The 21,825-nt window shown below is 36.1% G+C and overlaps 1 protein-coding gene across 2 annotated transcripts in view; it reads left to right on the plus strand.

The window, feature by feature from the left end:
- LOC148954875 (T-complex protein 11-like protein 1) overlaps positions 1–21,825 on the plus strand; it is an 89,387-nt gene that overhangs the window by 22,670 nt on the left and 44,892 nt on the right. For both annotated transcript variants that reach the window (XM_089098984.1, XM_089098988.1), the window contains exon 5: positions 13,706–13,819. In XM_089098984.1, the coding sequence (XP_088955110.1) occupies positions 13,706–13,819 (114 nt within the window). The remainder of the gene's footprint in view (positions 1–13,705; positions 13,820–21,825) is intronic.

Here is a 21,825-nt window from a genome sequence, read left to right on the forward strand (position 1 = left end):
TTCTGTCAATTATTATTTGTCTTTAGTTAAAAAACATGCAAATTTGTTAAATCAACAAATTTTCTTAAAAAATTGCAAGAAGGAATCAGTGATTCCGAAATCTTTTAAAATATGTACCCATTTTGGAATTGAAAATGAAACAAAATTAAAAAAACAAATTAAACCTAATGGCTTTAAACCACGTAATGTCTGAACAAAAACAGAGACGTTTTCAACTGTATAAGGACTTAAATTCTGTTTAAACCCTTTTAATGGATAGCCATCCGTGTGACATTTTTATGGGACTTAGGGAAATTACCTTTATATCTTTTGGCCATGATTTTCATTTGTCCAAGGTTTGTTTGGTTGACAAGTTTAATAAACTTTTATTTGAGAAGTTCCAAGATTCAGATGTTTTTTATCCTCGTCATTGTCTGGGTCCAGCGATTAAGAATTTGTCTTCTAAACCTCTTAATATAACAGGAAGTAGTTTTATCGAGGCGTTCTAAGTTCTGTTTTCCACCATCGATACCCCATTCAAAATCAATCTCAAAGATGGATTCGGGAATTATGGCTTTTCTATATAAAGTTGATACTCCTCGAGAACTTCGAACGGAGATCGTAAGAAAACTAAACACCTTTAATATGAGTTTAATTGGTAAAGACATTTCACAAAAAATGACATTAAAATACTTTCATATTTGAAAAAGGAAAAAGTCCTTACCACCACCAAAACCGATAGAGGTAACAAGATTCTGAGTATGAGTTCTGAAGAATATAATAATCAAATGAAATTCAATATATATGACACTATTACAATCAAAAAACTTGATTTTGATCCCACAGATAAATATTGCAAATAAGCGAGAATGGAAATAGAATCATTGAAAAATTATTTTCACATTACTGCACAGTTTTATAACAAATATTATCCTAGGGGTTGTTCGGCATCCAAGATCCATGATCTACCTAAGATTCATAAGACTGGAGCCCTTCTCCATCCCACTTCGTCAAATTTCTCGTCACCTATTCCGAAATTAGGGAAATGGCTGTCGGTAGCATTGTGTCCACTTTTGAGAACACAAAAATCATATTTAAAAAATTCGACTGATTTTACTAATAAATTGCGAAATTTCACGTTGGAGGACAGTTCAATTCTTTGCAGTTTCGATGTTGTGTCCATGTATTCAAATTGTGATTTAAAAAGATGCGAGGACATTTTAAAAAGTAAATTAGAAAAACACTTTGATTTAATACAAGATGTGACTTTAGCCAGTTTGGATACTGAAGTCATTATGAGACTAATTACCCTAGTAAATGAATTTTCTTTTTATTTTGGTTTTAGAGGGGAGTTTTATAGACAAAATTTGGGTTAACCTATGGGGGCTTCTCTTTCTCCTTTATTGGCAAATCTTTTCATAGATGCCATTGAAACCTCCGCTATACACAGTTTTAGAATCTCCCCTTGCTTCTGGGGTAGGTTCATGGATGATATGGTGTGCGTTTGGAAACATGGATTGGACTCCTTAGACCTATTCTGTAAGAATTTAAATAGTTTTGATAATAATATTAAATTTACAGTCGAGTTTGAAGATAATAATAAATTACCTTTTCTGGATATTTTATTAATTAAAAGGGATTTCCATTTACTTTTCTCGATTTATAAAAAAACTACACAAAATGATAGGTATTTAAATTTTCATTCTTGCCACCCTTTGTCGGTGAAAAGGGGGGTTGTAATTTCACTAGTGGATAGAGCCTTTAGAATTTGTTCCCAGGAATTTCTGGATTCGGAATTGTTATACTTGACGGATATTTTGTTTTTTAATAGTTACCCAATTAAGTTCATTGACAAAATAATTGAAAATAGACGGGTTATACATGATAGTAGGGTTATTGGGGTTTCTCAGTCTTTAGATTCAGATGTATCAGAAAGTTTCATTTCATTACCATATGTACCTGGTTTGGGTGAAAAACTTTCACGGGTTTTACGTAAATTTAGTATTGATACGTGTTTCCAATCGTTGAGGCCAATGGGTATTTTTTTTAGTTCTGGTAAGGATTTAACCCGGGGAAATTTAGTAAGTGGGGTATATAAAATTCCGTGTTCTTGTGGGAAGTTCTATATTGGTAGGACTCACCAACAATTTGTTGAAAGGCTTATTAACACCGAAATTCAATTGAAAAAACCCTATAATTAAGCAAGCCTCCAGAAACTTATTTCAGCTTTAGCAGAGCATATTTGGTTTCAACCAGATCATTTTGTAAAATTTGATGAAGCCTTAGCTATTTCAAAGGATAAGGGTTACACTCAATGGGCGAGGGAAGCCATAGAAATTAAAAAACATATGTTTGCTAAACTTTCGATAAATAGGGACACAGGTAATTTAAATATTGACCCAATTTATGATAACCTTTTTAAGAGTGAATCAACAGTCAATAAGGGAGTTAAGATTTTAAATAATCACCAGGGGACTATTTTATCTGCTAGACCAAAACGATTTGCTTCAGTAATAGCTAACAAAAGGATTATTTCGCAACAGAGTAATTAAAGTAATTTACTTTTTTTTTTCCTCAGTTACTCGGGTGTCCTTACTGAAGTAAATTTATAATAATAGCATCTTTTCCCTACGTGGATCAGTTTACGCTAATTGTACATTTTTTTTTTTTGGTGGTGGTTTTATTGGTTTTTAGTTTTATCTTGTTTTTTTTTATCCTGTTCTTCTTGTTGTTTCTTTAAGTGCTGAAGACGCCTTGTTTGAATACAGGCGAAATATCCACGTTGTTTTGCATTTGTCTTTTCTTTTCTCTCCACTGGCCACAGTCTCGTTTGTTTGTTTTTTTTGAGATTTTTCTCTTTGTTGGTTTTTGAATTAATGTTCCTAAGCGACAAAAATTCATCAAGAGTAACACCATTTGACACATAACCTCCTTTCAAACTCACAATCACTATGTTGTAAATCGAGTGCTCCATGGATAATTAGTCGCTGTTCTAGAGAATAAAACTACTTTGTGGTTTAAGTGATGAGGTTTAAGTGAGCAGGGTGTTCTTAAGATCAATGCAATTAGATACAATACTATACCACTATACCCAGTACAGTGGATGAGGTGTGTAGTCGGAAAAACTTTTCCAGTCCCTAATTTAGGCTAGAAATTGACTCCTAAAAGTTTCGCTTAGTACAATTACTTTCTGAGTAATCGAAAAGATCATCTTCTCTACTTTTACCTTTAAAATTCATTTGAATGCGCAATTAATACCAGAAATCCTTACTCTCATTACTTGTATTTTCGATTGATTACTTGCTAGTGACGATTTCATTTTAGTCTCGTGTGGCAAGGAAAAAAAGATAGTAAAATAAGAAATGAATCTTTGGCGCTTTAATATGTCTCATATATGAGCTAATGTATCGTTCTCATTGAGTTTACCCAATTGAATCGAAAAATGAACTCAATAATATCATAGGCAGCGCGATAGCGCTGCCTAAGTAAAGAACGATTTGGGCACAATGTATTATTTATTTTTTTTCTCCATACCAGGGCACTTCGTATCGGAGGAGTTGTCGTAGAAACTTCGAAAAGGGCTCATTCAATCGGAAATTGGAGGGGCTAGTGCACTTTTAAATAGTTCAAAGTGACGTGAGGGCAACTACCCCGCCCCCACGCCACATCATTTCCTCTGATCCCAACAAACCAAATTGTTTTTCAGCTCGTGGGTTCTACGTAGCCGATTTGCAGCAAGAAAATATTTTTTTTAGGAGGACACTCCCCTAAACCCCTCGGGGCAAGGGTTTTAAGTTATGCCCTGAGGGCATATAAGAACGATGTTGGCACAACGTATCATTTATTGTTTTTTTCCTTTAGAGAAGGGCACTTCGTATCGAAGAAGTTGTCATAGAAACTTCGAAAAGGAATCATTCAACTGGAAATTGGAGTGGCTTGTCCCCTTTTTAATAGTCGAAAGTGATTGTAAGGCAACAAACACCCCTTCCACGCCCACCATTTCCCGAAACACATCCGATCAACATTTTGAGATAGCATTTTTGTTCAGCGTAGTTGATTTCCAGATATAAATTATGTTTTTGAGGAGGACACTCCCCCACGGCCTTCAGGGCAAGGGTTGTAAGTTATACCCTGGGGGCATATAAGGTTTTATAGAAGGCGTTGTTGTAGAAACTTCAAAAAAGGCTCATTCGAATGAAAAGTAAATGACCTAGTGCCCTTTTTAATAGTCTAGTGATTGGAGGGCAACTAGCCCCCCCCTACGCCCATCATTCCCCCAAACACATCCACTCAAAATTTTAAGATAGCCATTTTGTTCAGTGTAGTTGATTTCCAGAAAGAAAATATGTTTTTGAGGAGGACACTCCCCCACAACCCTCGAGGCAAGGGTTTTAAGTTATGCCCTGAGCGCATATAAAAACGATGTTGGCAAAATGTATTATTTATTATTTTTTTTCCTTTAGAGCAGGGCACTTCGGTTCGAAGAAGTTGTCATAGAAACTTTAAAAAGGATTCATATAACTGAGAATTAGGGTTACGTATTCGCTTAATCCCAGATAGGACTGATTGGAAGCAAGCTAACACCCCTTCCACGCCTCTCATTTCCTGAAACACATTCAATCACAATTTTGAAACAGCCATGTTGTTCAGCATGATGAATTCCCAGATAGAAATTATGATTTTGAGGAGGACACTCCCCCACAGCCTTTAGGGCAAGGGTTGTAAGCTATGCCCTGGGGGCATATAAGGTTTTTGTAGAAGGCGTTGTCATAGAAACTTCAAAAGAGGCTCATTTGATTGGAAATTCAAAGGGCTAGTACCCTTTTTAATAGTCGAAAGTGATTTGAGGGCAATTAACCGCCCTCTCACACTTACCTTTTCCCCAAAAATATCCAATCAAAATTTTTAGATAACCATTTTGGTTCAGGGTTGTTAATTTCCAGATAGAAATTATGTTTTTGAGGAGGACACTCCCCTACAGCCTTCAGGGCAAGGGTTGTAAGTTATGCCCTGAGGGCTTATAAGGTTTTTATAAAATGTGTTGTCGTAGAAACTTCAAATAGGGCTCATTCGATTGGAAATTGAAATGGCTAGTGCCCTTTTTAATAGTCGAAAGTGATTGGAAGGCAACTAACACCCCTTCCACGCCAACCATTTCCCCAAACATATCCATTCAAAATTTTGAGATAGCCATTTTGTTCCACGCAGTTTAAAGTTCAGGAAATTATACCTTTGAGCAGGACACTTCCCCCACAGTCTTGAAAACTTGAAAAAGGGCTCATTCAATCGAAAATTCAAAGGGCTCGTGCCCTTTTTAATAGTCGAAGTGGTTTGAGGGCAACTAACCCCCCTGTTACGCCCACCTTTTTCCCTAACACAGCCAATAAAATTTTTAGATAGCCATTTTATTCAACGTAGTTGAAAGTTTTGAAAATTAGGTCTTTAAGGATGACAACCCTTTCCCCTCCCCACAACCCTCAGGGTAAAGGTTGTAAGTTATGCCCTGGGAGCATGTAAGGTTTTTATAGAAAGCGATGTTGTAAAAACATCAAAAAGGGCTCATTCAATTGAAAATTGGATTTTAAATTTAATTTTAATTTAATTTTAATAGTTGAAAGTGATTGAAGGGCAACTAGCCCCCCTCTCATGCCCACCATTTCCCCAAACACATCCATTCAAAGTTTTGAGATATCCATTTTGTCCAACGTAGTCGAAAGTTCTGCAAATTAGGTCGTTTAGGATGATAACCCCCTCAGAGCTCTCAGTGCAAGGGTTTTAAGTTATGCCCTGGGGGCATATAAGGTTTGTATGGAAAGTTGTTGTAAAATTTTCAAAAATGGCTCATTTGTTTGCAAATTGAAATGGCCCTTTTTAATAGTCGAAAGTGACTGGAGAGTAATTGACCCCCCCCCCCCTCACGCCCACCATTTCCCCAAACACATTCAATCAAAGTTTAGAGATAGCCATTTTGTTCAACGTAGTTGAAAGTTCTGGAAATTATGTATTTTAAGGATGACAAACCCCCCAGAGTCCCCAGGGCAAAGGTTGTACGTTAAGATTAAATCAAAATGCACTGTGTTAATACTAATTCTCAGTAAGGCATCTCAGCAGTATCCCAAGAACGACTGAGGGTATAATATTCAAACTTTCGGGACTACTTCTGCTCTTAAAATTTAACCAATTCAAAATAGCGTAAGTGTATGCAAGCTATCAAAGAAAGTAAACAGATTTTTTTGCGAATGATATTAAGTTTACTATTTGAGGTCAACTCGAGGAGGTATGAAACTAAATTAAACACTAGTATTTGTGTCCAGATTTTTAAAAGGGTGCATGTTGTTAACAATTGCTGAAAATTTTTCTCCAGCATACAAATAGCAGGCCAAACTATAAAGTCTTAAAAAAGAAAAGATTTAAACTATTATTTTCCTTTCCCTGAAAAGACTATGTCAATATAAAACGAACAGAAATTAATTAAAAAAATTTTTTCCGCAAAACAAGTTTTTCGAAGAAAAGTGAAGAACTCCATTAAACCAAAAATGAGCAAAAATTAAATATTCTATCAGGCGTGAAACTACCACATATCAGCATCGATAAATAAATGAAACCCAAAACGAACAGAAATTACAATAAATAACCGATTCAAAGTCAATAAAGTCAAATAACCGAGTCAAATAACCGAAGGCATAGGCGTTTTGAGCCCTACTCATGTTAATTTCTGCTCGTTTTGAGTTTGAATCGGTTATTTATTGTAATTTCTGTTCGTTTTGGGTTTCCTTATTTATTGATGCTGATTTGTGTTAGTTTCACGCTTGGTAGATTATTTGATTTTACTTCTGCTCGTTTTTGTTTGATTTTGGTAGATTATTTGATTTTATTTTTGCTCATTTTGATTTAATGGAGTTCTTTACTTTTCTTTGAAAAACTTTTTTTATGGAATATTTTTTTTATTTATTAATAGCATTAAAGATAGCATTAAAGATTAATATTTTTGTTTCATTAAAGCAAACTTAACTTTAAAAATCTTGCCTATTTTCCTTAGTTGGCTTCAAATCATCATATTCATAGTTTCAGTTTATCTTCCCTAGTCTCAACTTCCGTTGAGTTTTTATTGTTCCTAAATTTGCAGGATCATGTGCATTTAAATATCTAATTTACCGATAGCCTTTTACATCGCTGCATCTCGAGGTTTCAGATGATTGTCGAATCTTCTTTTGAATGAGTCGAAAGAAAAACTTTTAGGAACAACGTCCCCAGGAAGACCGTTCTAAATTGAAGTGCAACGTCAAATGAAGCTGTTCTTCAAGTTCCCTGTTCTCGGCGTCTCATCCTTAAAATAGTTGGACCGAGCTGTGTGCCTTCGTGATTGTCCTGTCAGTTGGGCAATGGGAGCGCAATATGATAAAGCTCCAGAGAAGAAGGTAAATTTATGTACTTATAGAAAACAGCCATCGACGCTACATCAAGCCTTTCACTAACAGGCTGGAGAGAATCATAGGGAACAACTGAACCTGCCCTTTTAGTTCTATTCGGGATGTTATAAAGTGGTGACAACAACGCTTTCGGAGCATCAGCATACAGCGGGCATCCATACTTGTCGAAGAGTCTGGGGCAAGACTTGTAAAATGCGATAATCTAGTTGGGATATAGAAAGTTTTTACAGCGAAGAGTGATCCCCAGCTTTCTAGTACAGTAGGTTCTGACCCAATCAAGGTGAGTTTTCTAAGAGAGATCTGAGAAGACGTAGATTCCAAAGACACGAAGCTCGTCAACTTCGTTTATGGCTTCATTCGTAAAGATGAAGTTGGGGTGTATGCGTGGCACTTTTGATCAGGAGGTCAGTAGCTCCTTTGTTTTCACTGCAAACGAACTCAATTTATTCGTTAAATAACTGGGGAACAAATTGGAAAATGTTAATTGTTCTGATCAATCAAAAGTTTACTTGTTCTGACAAACCTGATATAATAATGGGATAAATGTGATATGAGTTTCTTTCAGATAGTGTTCTTGGAAAAAAAAAGTTCTGAAAGTGACAAAGGAGCACCTTGCTTGGTAAACGATAAAGGTAATGGTAAATCTGATGATAATGTCAAATGCTGGTAATATGATAAAAGAGACTGTAGAGGCCAAGTGAAACCAATCAGTAGTTGGGTCAAAGAGTTGACGGGGAAAAAATACAAAGAACACTTCTTACACCCCATGCGAAATAATCAACTGAATTAAAATAATTGCCAAACTGATAATAGAAATGTGGATATGTTCGCATGATTATGCAGCATAATCATGCGATTAAACTGCATAATCACCGTGTTATTATTATTGGCAGTTGTTGTTATATGGCAGTTCGTTTATCCTGTCTTTGTTTATATTTTTTTCTCTGTTATTACACATTTAGACCTTTAGGGTAAATTATGTTTCTATGACTTTTTGCAACCCATTACCTACATGGTCCGAACATATATGCACAATTTATTTGACTAGACAGATCTTATCCCTTTAATTTCTTGAAGAAGAAGAATCAGAGTTTGGCCATAGATATTTTTTTTTCTTCGATTTTTCTCACTTCTTACACCCCATTACCTGCATGGTCTGAATATATATGTATAGTATATTTGAAAAGAGAGAAGACTTGCCTCTTTAATTAAACAGTTCGTGGTAACAAACTGTAAGTAAGGAGCCACCCGCCTCAATAGTAACCGAAACTCTAAAAAACGGAATTTTGATGCCAATAGATATATCAAAAGAATCAGATTTTTTATGCTGAATTTAGATATATAAGTTTCATCAAGTTTAGTCTTACCCATCAAAAGCTACGCGCCTGAGAAAATTTGCCTTATTTTTGAAAAAAGGAGAAAACCCCCTAAAACTCATAGAACCTTAATGAAAATCACACCATTGGATTCAGTGTATCAGGGAACCCTACTGTAGAAGTTTCAAGCTCCTATCTGCAAAATTGTGAAATTTTGTATTTTTTGTCAGAATAAAGATCACGGATGCATGTTTATTTATTTTTTTTTTTCCCCAGGGGCGATCGTATCGATCCAGTAGTCCTATAATATCGTAAAAGGGGTCATTTGGACGGAAATTAAAAGTTCTAGTGCCCTTTTTAAGTGACCAAAAAAATTGGACGGCTGCTTGGCCCCCTCCCACGCTCATTTTTTTCCCGAAGTCACCCAGTTAAAATTTTGAGATAGCCATTTTTTCATTATGGTCGAAAATCTTATAAATATGTCTTTGAGGATGACTTAATTCCCCACAGTTTCCGGGGGAAGGGCTGCAAGTTACGAACTTTCCTCATTGTTTACATATAGTATTGCTTATTGGGAAATATACAGACGTTTTCACGAAGGATTTTTTTCTGGTGGTGCTGGGGGGGGAGGGTTTGAAGGAGGGGGTTACGCGGGAGAATATTTCCGTGGAGGTTGTTTCCTTGGGTTAATTCTATTAGTCCCAAGGATGTTTCATTGGGACATTTCTATGAAGGGGGCACCAGATTTCCCAGCATTATTTAAAAAACGATCTGAAATTAAATAAAAAAAACAAGTTTTTTCAACTGAAAGTAAGAATCAACATTAAAAATTAAAACTAACAGAAATTATTACGTATATGAGGGGGTTCTCCCCCAAGTCATTACCTCGCTCTTTAGGCTGCAGTTTTTTTTTTAGTACTTTCAAAAGCGCTATCTATTCTAATTAAACGGCCTTTGCGATTCAGGGGTTTGTGATTCAAACGAAATTCGAACTTTAGCGTAAAGAGCGTGGTATTGACTAAGGGAAGAACTCCCTCATATACGTAATAACATATACATAATAAAAAAAAACAATAAAAAAAAACAAGTGATACGGCTCAATAGTAATCGAAACTTTAAAAAACGGAATTTTGATGTCAATAAATGTATTAAAAGAATGGGCTTATACTGCTGATTCTAAATATATAAATTTCATTAAGTTTATTTTTGCTCATCAAAAGCTACGAGCCTGAGAAAGTTTGCCTGATTTTTGAAAGAGGGGGAAACACCCCCTGCAAGTGAAAGAATATTAGTGAAAATCACACCGTCAGATTCAGCGTATCAGAAACCCCTATTCAAGCTCACATCTTTAAAAATGTGCAACTTTGTATTTTTTTGCCAGAAGAAAGATCACAGATGCGTGTTTATTTTTTTTTTTCAGGGGTAATCGTACCAACCCAAGGTCCTAGAACATCAAGAGAGAGCTCATTCGAACGGAAATTAAAAGTTATAGTGCCGTTTTAAGTGACCAAAAATGCTGGAGGGCAACGAGGCCCCATCTCACGCCCCTTTTTTCCCAATTTTGTCTGCTCAAAATTTTGAGATAGCCATTCTGTTCAGCATTTGAAAAACCTGAAAAATATACCTTTGAAGGTAACAAATTCCCCTAGAGCTCTTATGGAAAGGTCTTAAAGTTATAAAATTTCCCAATTGTATACGTATATTGTTTGTTATAGGAAATTATGCATACATTTTTGGGGGAAGGAGCGAATTTTATGCTGTTTTTTTTTCCACAAGGAAGATTTTCCATGGGGAGGTAAGTTTCCAGGGAGGACACTTTTCACGGAAAATTTTACACTGGGGGAAATCGCCAGAATTCCAATACGAAATTCTTTTTAAGTGTCTTGCTTTCATTTGGCCGACTCACTTTTACGCGTGGACATGTAAAAGGTAATTGTGGGGGGGGGGGTAAATTGTACCCGATATTGAATTATCTAGAGAATATTTCTGTAGGGAGGAGGGATCTTTCTGTGGAGGTGTAGCCAGTTTTCCTGGCATTATTTAAAAAATGATCAGAAATTAAATGAATAAACAAATTTCTTCAACTGAAAGTAAGAAACATTATGAAAACTTAAAACAAACAGAAATCATTATGTACGTATGTGTGGGGGGTTTCTCCCTCCTCAACACCTTACTCTTTCAAACAGTTCGTGATAATAAACTGTAAGTAAGGAGCGACCCGGCTCAATAGTAACCAAAACTCTAAGAAACGGTATTTTTATACCAGTAGATACATCAAAAGAATCAGATTATTCTGCTGATTTCAAATATTCCACTTCCATCGAGTTGTAGTTTTACCCATCAAAAGTTACGAGCCTGAAAAAACTGCCTTATTTTTGAAAAAAGGGGATAACTCCCCCTAAAAGTGATAGAATCTTAATGAAAATCAAACTATCATATTCAGCGTATCAGAGAACCCTAATGTAGAGGTTTCAAGCACCTACCTGCAAAAATGTGGAATTGTGCATTTTTTGCCAGAAGAAAAAATCACGGATGCGTGTTTTTTTTCCCGGGGTGATCGTATCGATCGAGTGGTCATAAAATATCGCGAGCGGGCTCATTCGAACGGAAGTTAAAAGTTCTAGTGCCCTTTTTATGTGACCAAAAAATTGGAGGGCAACTAGGCCCCCTCCCACGCTCATTCTTTCCCAAAGTCACCTGATCAAAATTTTGAGATAGTCATTCTGTTCAGCATAGTCGAAAACTTAATAACTACGTCTTTGAGGACTTCTTAACCCCCCAAAGTTCTCGGAGGAAGGGCTCCAAGTTATGAACTTTGCCCATTGTTTACATATAGTTTTTGTTACTTGGAAGCATGCAGATGTTTTCAGAAGGGATTTCGTCTGGTGGGGAGAGGGATCGGAGGAGGAAGCTCCGTGGGAGGATCTTTCGATGGAGGATATTGTCATGGGAGAATTGACATTTCTATGAAGGGGGCCGCCGGATTTCCTAGCATTATTTAAAAAAAAGTTCAGAAATTAAATTAAAAAAAAAACAAGTTTTTTAACTGAAAGTAAGGAGCAACGTCAAGAATTAAAACGAACAGAAATTATTCTGTATATGGGAGGGGCTGTCCCCTCCTCAACGCCTTGCTCTTTACGCTAAAGTTTTTTATTGCTTTAACAAATAGAGAAGTGAGAAAGAGTCATACGTTAGCGTAAAGAGCAAGGCGTTGAGGAGGGGACAGACCCTTATATATACGGAATAATTTCTGTTCGTTTTAATTTTAATGTCGCTCCTTACTTTCAGTTAAAAAACTATTCTTTTCTTCTAAAACAACCCGGGTTTAATCATAGAATATTTAAGTTTTTCTGACTTTTTGCATCCATATATATATATATATATATATATATATATATATATATATATATATATATATATATATATATATATATATATATATATATATATATATATATATATATATATTATATATATATATATATATATATATATATATATATATATATATATATATATATATATATATATATATATATATATATATATATATATATATATATATATATATATATATATATATATATATATATATATATATTAACACATTTTGCACGGGGAGAACCCTTATCTTCACTTCTTTCCTTGTATTTCCAGTTTTTCTACCACATTTCTAAATTTTTTGTGTCTATTCTCTAAATCTTGAAAATCGTGCTCAAACAAACGCCCAACTGCTATTTAACCAAACCTAGCTTAACCTAACCTAATTTCTCACTATTTTTCTATTAACATGTGATTTGACAAATAATTAGGTGGTACTGATGGTATTAATTTGTATTTGAAAATGGAGAAAATGCTTGTCGAATCCATGCTTATTTTTCAGAAAACTGTTAAAAAAAATTTTACAACAATGAAAGAAGTGAAGATAAAGATTCTCCCCTGCAAAATGTGTTAACTATGATTATTCTGCACAATATGAAGTAAGAATTGTTTTCTTAACATGTATTATTATGTGGAGCTTATGTCCTAGGATTATACCGTGCTTTTTCTTGACTTAAAAGTTATAATGTTTTGCCCAGTATTTCGAGAACGAATGTCCTTACACAAGGACAATGGAATGGGCCAAGAAAGTGTTTTTCACAATGCCTCGAAAATGGAAGGGCTTTTGATGTACATTTGCTTTAAACCATAAAATCTTCAGATGTTTTGATAGGTAATTTAAGTAAAACACTTGTAATTATCCCCCATCTGTATTTATTGCACTCAAAATTGCTTTCAGTAAAACACAATATACCATTAGGGTAAAGAGCGGAGTATTGAAGGGGGTCAGTCCCCCTCTTCAGCACGATAATTTCTGATCGTTTTAAGCTTTGGTATCACTCTTGACTTTCACTTGGAAAATGCTTGTTTTATCTTTAATCGTGACACAAGAATGCCAAACATTTTATCCTTCTTCATAATTTTCATAATTTAAACAACTAAGTCAAAACTGAGATTTATGAGTATTGAAACAGGAAATTGAGAATGGAAGAAAAGGGTAAAAATTAATTCTTAGATTAAACATTTTATTGCAGGAAATGGTTGTTTCCTGCCGAAAATCAAAGGATTACTCTTACTTCTTGGAATACTAAGATGTTCAAAAGATGCTTTGTTGGTGATTTTCTGAAATTGATTTGTCATTTCTTCTCTTGTCATTGCAAAATGGTAATCTAAATTGCAACCTTTTTGAGCTTTACACGGTTAGAGCATCACTTAGCGTCAATATGCTGTCTGCAAATGTCTTTTGCAGAAATGTCTTTTTTGAAAATTTTAATTAATGTTTTTTTTTCTGAGCTAGATACATGGTTGAGTTGCTCAAGTTTAATGTTCATATTATTTGCTTCTTTATGTTTTGATTAATTCCCCCCCCCCCGATGGAATAGATTTCTTGCAAATGTATGGTCTTAATGTATCGAGTTACTTATTGGCTACTATTTTTAGAATCTTCTTGGTCTATTGATGCCACATCAGACACCAACCCGACAGCAAATCGAAGAAGTGTTGGATATGGAGTTAATAGAGCAGCAAGCTGACAAAGGAACTCTTGACTTTTTAGTAGGTCGCCTTCTTTCTGTTCTGGTCTTTCTATTTGTCTATTTGTTCTATCTTTCTATCTATCTTTTGGTCTTTCTATCTTCTTTCTTTCTTCTAACTTTCTGTCTATTTCTTTTGTCTTTCTATCTTTTGGTCTTTCTATCCTTCTATTTGGCACTGAATTTTTTTTTTTGCGAGTCAATCTATTTGTAAGTTAAGGTTTTGCAAATAATTCTACATTCCATTATCTGCCAATGTGCGCACATGTTTTTGATGTTGTTTGTCTGTGTATGTGTGTGTGGTTGCCAGCCCCAATGTAAAATCATTTTCTTCGTTCTTCGTTTATTTATTTATTTTGTATGACTATGGACAAAGGACCTTAGAGTAAACAATGGCTTTCCATATAAACTCTTTTTTGATATTTTCAAAGGAAACAGTTGAGCCAGATGAATTTTGTCCTGGAAGCGATTGCTTACGTTATACATATAAATATGAAACTTCATGGACCTTAAGCAGGAGCAAACTGACTAAGAAATTAGGTTCGGAAAGCGATTTCTTACCTTATAGGTGGATATATATGGATCTTATGAACCTTAAGTAGGAGCAAACTGACTAGGAATCTTGTCTGCAAAGTGTTGCTTACCTTATAGACAAACATATGGATCTCATGCGTCTTAAGTAGCAACAAACTAACTAAGAAATTTGATCTAGAAAGCGATTTCATACCATATACGTATATATACATATGTGGATCTCATGGACCTTAAGAAGGAGCAAAGTGACTAAGGAATCGTTTCTGCAAAGTGATTGCTTACCTTATACATAATGGTATAGATCTCATGGACCTCAAAAAGCAGCAAACTGACTAAAAAATGTTATCCACAAAGCGATTGCTTACTTTAAAAATATACATATGGATCTCAAGCAGCAGCAAACTAACTAAGAAATTTTGTCCGGAAAGCGATTGCTTACCTTATACATATACATATGGGTCTCATCGACCTTAAGCAGCAGTGAACTTACCAAGAATTTTTGTGCGGAAAGTGATTGCTTACCTTTTACACATACATATGGATCTCATGCATCTGAAGCAGCAGCAAACTAACTAAGAAATTTGTCCGGAAAGCAATTTCTTACCTTATACGTATATATACATATATGGATCTCATGGACCTTAAACAGCAGCAAACTAACTAAGAAATTATGTTCTGAAAGCGATTTCTTACCTTATAGGTGGATATACATTGATCTTATGAACCTTAAGAAGGAGAAGGAGCAAACTGACTGAGGAGTCTTGTCCGCAAAGTGTTGCTTACCTTATAGACAAACATATGAATCTCATGTGTCTTAAGTAGCAACAAACGAACTAAGAAATTTGGTCCAGAAAGCGATTTCATACCATTTACGTATATATACGTATATGGATCTCATGGACCTTAAGAAGGAGCAAACTGACTAAGGAACCGTGTCAGCAAAGTATAATAATAATAATAATAATTTATTTTTAACCCGCTAAGGTAACAAAAGCGGAGTATAAATAAAAGAAAAGAAAAAAAAAAATACATACAAATCGACTAAATACACAGTAAAGACACTAAATCAATGAAGGAGGCGTACAAACCCATGATGAGCTGGGAGAGCCATCACTGTCTGGGGAGTTTGTCAGCAAGCTCAACTAGCTTTTCAGTTATATCTGGAAGCCCAAAAACTGAGACAAGGTTACGGTTCCGGTACCACGGAGGCAAATACAGTAGAAAACGCGAGAACCGAAAATAATAAGAACGTAATGACCGGGTATTATTTCGCCCAAGAATGGGATAAACACCAGAAAGGAACAAAATTGAATGATCAGTAAAAACAGAATACAATTTAGCAAGGGTCTTCCTACTGTATTTCCCCCGATTGGCAACAATTTTGGAGTAAGATACTTGGATCTTTTTCTTACAATTCGCCACGGCTTGTTCTCGGAGAGATTTAAGATTTTTAGCAATATTTATACCCAACCATCGAAAAGAAGAGACACATGGGACAGAAAAAGAAGCGCAATCTAAAGGCGAGTTACAATTACTGTTAAACGAAAGATAATCACATTTAGAGAAATTCAGTGATAGACCAATCTTACTAAGGTTTGTTGCAACTGTAGATACAGAAACAGAAAGACCTTTTCTAGTCCTACTAATTAGAAGTATATCATCAGCATACGCTATGTAAGAAAGATTAATCGCCTGAAAAATACAAGTGGTTGGGATAGAAGATAAAACAGAAGAAATGCAAAGTTTAAAGATAGAAGGGGAAAGGACAGCACCTTGTCTGACACCACGCCGAACCGGAATTTTAGAATCGGAAATAACCCCTTCAGCTTTTATCCGTAGAAAAGAATTGGCATACCAATAACGAAGGAGAGAAACCAGAGAAAGATTAATGCCGTGACTAAAAAGGGAAAACAGAGCTTGTGAGTGGACGACGCTGTCAAAAGCCTTGGAAAGGTCCAAGGCGCAAAAATGGAGTTCATATCCCTTTTTAGTCGCATCGATAAGAAGATTAATTAGAACTCGATGGGCTTGCTGGCACCCTACCCCAGACGAAAATCCAAGCTGATTTTCGCCAAAATGTGCACTCGATATGGGCGGAAGAAGAACATATTCAAAAACTTTACTGAGATTGCATGACACAGTTATTGGCCGATACGACGAGCAATCGCTAGGAGGTTTCCCTCTTTTAAGAATTGATGTTACAGACCCACATAGGAAGCTATCCGGTACCGCAGACGCACACAAGCACATTTGGAAAAGCAACTGCAGGTGTTGAAAAAGAAGTGGGCAATCAACTGTTAAATGGTTGGCAGAAATGCCATCACAATCGAGGGAATTTGATTTCAACCTTTTTACTGCCTGCTGAACCACAGAGAGCTCGACAGGCAAAATCTGAGTTTGGCTCAGCGATACGGGAAGTGCGGCAATAAGAAGTTTCGAAAAAACCGAATGGACATGATAATTCACTGAACTAAAAACTTTACTGTAATAACTATGCCATGCACCGGCACTAATCGGGCTTGTAGCAAAAGAATCATCAAGTTTTTCAGAATTAATTACCTTTTGCCAATCAGGTTTACTTAACGGGAAATTCGATATTTTTGATTTAGTCGAGCGCAGGTATTTTTTATATTCTAATTTTGTCTTTTGCTTTATTTGATGAATAACCCCTTCAGACGGACGACCACAAGAAACCCAAATCCGCAACCAAAACTTTGCTTTATTTTTAATCGATTTCAATTCAGGATCCCACGACCACTCCGGTTTACGCGTGTTTCGCCTGACTCGCTCCTGTGGTACAGCGGTCAATTCAGCTGTTTTAAGGCAAGATACTAATTTTAGATAATAATCATTTAGAGTATTTTTATCATTTGAAGACTTACAACTAAGCTGTAGAAGGTGGAAAGGAACTTGAATTGTAGCAAGTAGCATAGCTAGCGTAGAAATATACAGCGATAAATTTATCTTATTCCAATTTCGACGGAAAACCCATCTTCGTCCTGCTTGTAAAGCATTACGATTAGTACAAATCGGTATTTGAAAAACAAACGAAATCGGTAGGTGATCTAAATCGCAATGATCTTCATGAACAGTTACAGTAGAAACGGGTAGGCCCGGAGAACAAACAACATGATCAATATTACTTTGACTACCGGAATGATGAAGATAAGAATATATACAAGTTTTTTCAACCAGCTTAAACTGCGGCAGCGAATCAAATATCAAATCCGAGCGAATATTCGATGACAGCAGGTCAGCGTTAAAGTCTCCAGCGATCAAAAAACGATAACCTTGATTTGAGACGGATTCCAAAAGTTTCTGTAATACACTGCAAGTCTTAGCGAATCTGTTAAGAGATTGAACCGATTTTCTGTCACAAGGCAAGTAAACATTTACGATCACTAAATCATTAATCCGCACGGCCAAAATGTTAGGATCACTGTGAAAAAGCACAGGCGAGTAGCAAGCAACACTATTTCGGTTCAGTATACAAGCAAGCCCACCCGACGGCCGTCCGAAAGTAGTTCGTGCCGCCGATACGAAAACGACGTGATTAGCACTTCTTTTTAGCAGGTTTGTATTAGCCGACGATAATAAATGTTCTTGCAAACAGACAATGTCATAGTTACATGCAAGTTCGTCAATAACATGCTCTTTTCTTCTGGTACCATTTATGTTGTACGAGACAGCTGAAAGGGACTGCATCATTTTCGGGCACTACTCGAAACGCGAGACTTGAGCACTGGACTTTTCAAACTAAAGGATGTATGATCACCGTTGCAGTTTGCACATTTGGGGCTATTTTGGCAAGGCGTTTCCTTAGTGGCAGTATGATTACCGGCACAACGAGCACATTTATCAACAGGACTGGTGCAATCCTTCATCATGTGATCTGGGGATCGGCATTTGAAGCAGCAACGGGGTACACTGATGAAATCGTACACACGGAATATTTCGTAACCTATTTTCAGGCCGTTCTTGATGGCATTGCCTTTTGCGAATGTATCCGAAAACTCTAGCTTAATTGTTTGTGAAGAGCCGAAACAAGTGGCTTCAGTCACACCAGGGTACGAATTTAATCCAGCAATGTCAAAATCCTCAGGGATACCTCTAGCAATCCCAAGGTGACGCTTAAGCACAGTTTTAGTGGTAGCACCCGATGCGGCTGCACTAATCGAATTTCAGAAATCCGAAATAACAGATTTCTCAATGTTGACATACAACTTGTCACCTCGTGGGCGGACACTGGAAACTGACTCGTGACCTGACAATTGGTCTAAGAATTCCTTTCGACTTTTGGGGTTGCAAACTGTTTGCGGAAGGTTTGAAACAATCACTGTAGCATGGCTACTCGATAGTGAAGAAGCAGCATCCCCAGGCTGGGATAGCGGTGGAAAATTGGCTGAATAAGACTCGAACTGATTGGATATAGTTTTTAGATGCAAGTTCAGTTCATTGACTTTCGAGAGCAAAGCCGAGTAAGCCGAAGCCGGGATAACTGGCACTTCCGAAGGGCTTCGAATGACGAAAGTCGGAATTGTAAAACAATCTGAATCACCTTTTCTCAGCATTTCAAAGATATCACCAAGGTGACTAGATGGTGCCTTCGTTCCGGTTCGCTTCTGAAATGGCGCATCAGGATCCAGCTTCAAGCCCAGCCATTTCTTTGCGATCACAATCACTTCGCAATCAAAAAACTCCGCTCCAAATCTTTTGATAGTCTCATCATCAATTCCCTCTTCCTTGTTTCGCTGAACGAAATTCAACACGGGCGAATAATGCAAATTCTCACTCTGTTAAAACATCATGACTTAACAAGCTCTATGCACAGCAGCATGGGATTTTGCGCGCACGACTGACGATTTCTGCTTTGTTTGCACAGACAAACGCCTCTGAGACTTCAAATGCCTCCGTCCACACAATACTAGGAACAAGGGAAGTGTCGGGACCCACTCACCAATTCCCCGCAATTTAAGGGTAACTAAATACCGGCAGGTACATACGGCGCGTGCGGCAGGAACCCTCCCCTCTTCTGCTTGTTGTCTAGTATATGTTATCAATCAATATTTTGTTCCGGAAACTACTATAGAATTTTGGCTTATATTCAGTCAGTACAGTAGGTGGCAACACTGCTCTAAAAAATTCGGGGGCACTTTCCACAGCGCAACAATCAAGCTCTGGCAACGCAGCTAAATCTAGAGTTCATTTCGGCCATACCGCTGCTGTCCATAAAGAATACAATCCTCTAGTGTAATTAAATGTTTCTGTCTGAGTCTCTGTACTTATTAAATCACTAAATCTCAAGGGAATTTATATTCAGTAAAAAATGTCAATAGCCAGAGAATAAATAAGCCGATTATAAATGTCTGTAGGGAAACACACAGGTTGAAATCTTACTTTATTTAAAAGATTAGTATCCAAAAACAAGGTGTTTACACGACGAACTCTCAAGTGATACTGCTCTAAAAGTGATTGCTTACCTTATACATAATGGTATAGATCTCATGGACCTCAAAAAGCAGCAAACTGACTAAGAAATTTTATCCGCAAAGCGATTGCTTACTTTAAAAATATACATATGGATCTCAAGCAGCAGCAAACTAACTAAGAAATTTTGTCCGGAAAGCGATTGCTTACCTTATACATATACATATGGGTCTCATCGACCTTAAGCAGCAGTGAACTTACCAAGAATTTTTGTGCGGAAAGTGAATACTTACCTTTTACACATACATATGGATCTCATGCATCTTAAGCAGCAGCAAACTAACTAAAAATTTGTCCGGAAAGCAATTTCTTACCTTATAGGTGGATATATATGGATCTTATGAACCTTAAGAAGGAGCAAACTGACTAAGGAATCTTGTCCGCAAAGTGTTGCTTACCGTATAGACAAACATATGGATCTCATGCGTCTTAAACAGCAGCAAACTAACTAAGAAATTTTGTCCAGAAAGGGATTTCATACCATATACGTATATATACATATGTGGATCTCATGGACCTTAAGAAGGAGCAAAGTGACTAAGGAATCGGTTCTGCAAAGTGATTGCTTACCTTATACATAATGGTATGGATCTCATGGACCTCAAAAAACAGCAAACAGACTAAGAAGTTCTATCCGCAAAGCGATTGCGTACTTTAAAAATATACATATGTATCTAAAGCAGCAGCAAAGTAACTAAGAAAAATTTTGTCCGGAAAGCAATTACTTACCTTATACATATACATATGGGTCTCATGGATCTTAAGCAGCAGTGAACTTACCAAGAATTTTTGTGCGGAAAGTGATTGCTTACCTTTTACACATACATATGGATCTCATGCATCTTAAGCAGCAGTAAACCTAAGAAATTTGTCCGGAAAGTAATTTCTTACCTTATACGTATCTTATAGACCTTAAAAAGCAGCAAGCTGACTAAAAAATTTTGTCTGCAAAGTGATTTCTTACTTTAAACATGTACATATGGATCTCATGAACCTTACCTAACAGCAAACTGACTAAGAAATTTTGTCTTAAAAGTGATTGCAGTAGCAAACTGACTAAAGAACTCTTGATTAGAGGAACTCTAGAATGTTCTATCCTTTTGTTAGTTACCATTACTCAGCAAATATTTCGTATACTTTTCTAAGTTTGAATTAAAGACAAAGGCTTTAGACATCTGCAGTACAAATTTTTGATTTGGATTGTGAATGAAAATATAAATCTACATCCCAGATTATTCTTTTTAATCTTGCATATATCAATCTGAAAGTAATAAAAAATAGATTTTGGTGAAATATTTGAAATTAAAACTTGACTTTTAGACGACTGAGATGAGAAATCAAACAAACTAAGGTACATTATCACTTTCTGGACACACTTTCTTTGATTTTTTAATGTATCAAGGACATTAAAAGGAATATATCCCCCCCTCCACCTGAACCCATCTTAGATCTATTCATACCTGAAAATCGCAATTTTCTACTTATATTTCTTTTAATCGTTTCAAATTATCAAGTTCCTAGGGCACTGCCCGATTTTAGCTCGTCTTGCCACGCTCAATCATGAAAATAAATGAGCGAAACTTCTTCGCCAAATTTGACAACGCTTTGTGTCCGAAAAATTCAAGTATTTACAATATTGTGATTCTCAGTTAAAGTTAAATACATAAAGCAAAATGTTTTTTCAGACTCTAGGCGGGGCGGGGGGAGGTCAAGTTTGTTGTTTCTTTTAAAACTTTTAATGAAAACACAAAAATTTGTATTTTCCAATACCCCCCAAAAAAGTATATTTAAAAATATAGAGGGGGCAAAAAAACTAGGGGAGGGGTAATTGTCCCCTCTAAATTGACGCGCTTGCATAAAGTATTTATTCTACCTTGTCAGAAATTGTGATGGATAGTGCCAACCTGGATGAAGTCATCTGCTTATCTCCCTAATCTAATAATTCTTAAACCATTATTCTTAATGTAAATATTTCTCTTAAGATATAGTATTAACACATACAGCTTT

This window comes from Artemia sp. Qi Xiang Cuo, chromosome 2, assembly GCF_049724085.1.
Source record: "Artemia sp. Qi Xiang Cuo chromosome 2, ASM4972408v1, whole genome shotgun sequence".
Lineage (NCBI taxonomy): Eukaryota > Metazoa > Arthropoda > Branchiopoda > Anostraca > Artemiidae > Artemia > Artemia sp. Qi Xiang Cuo.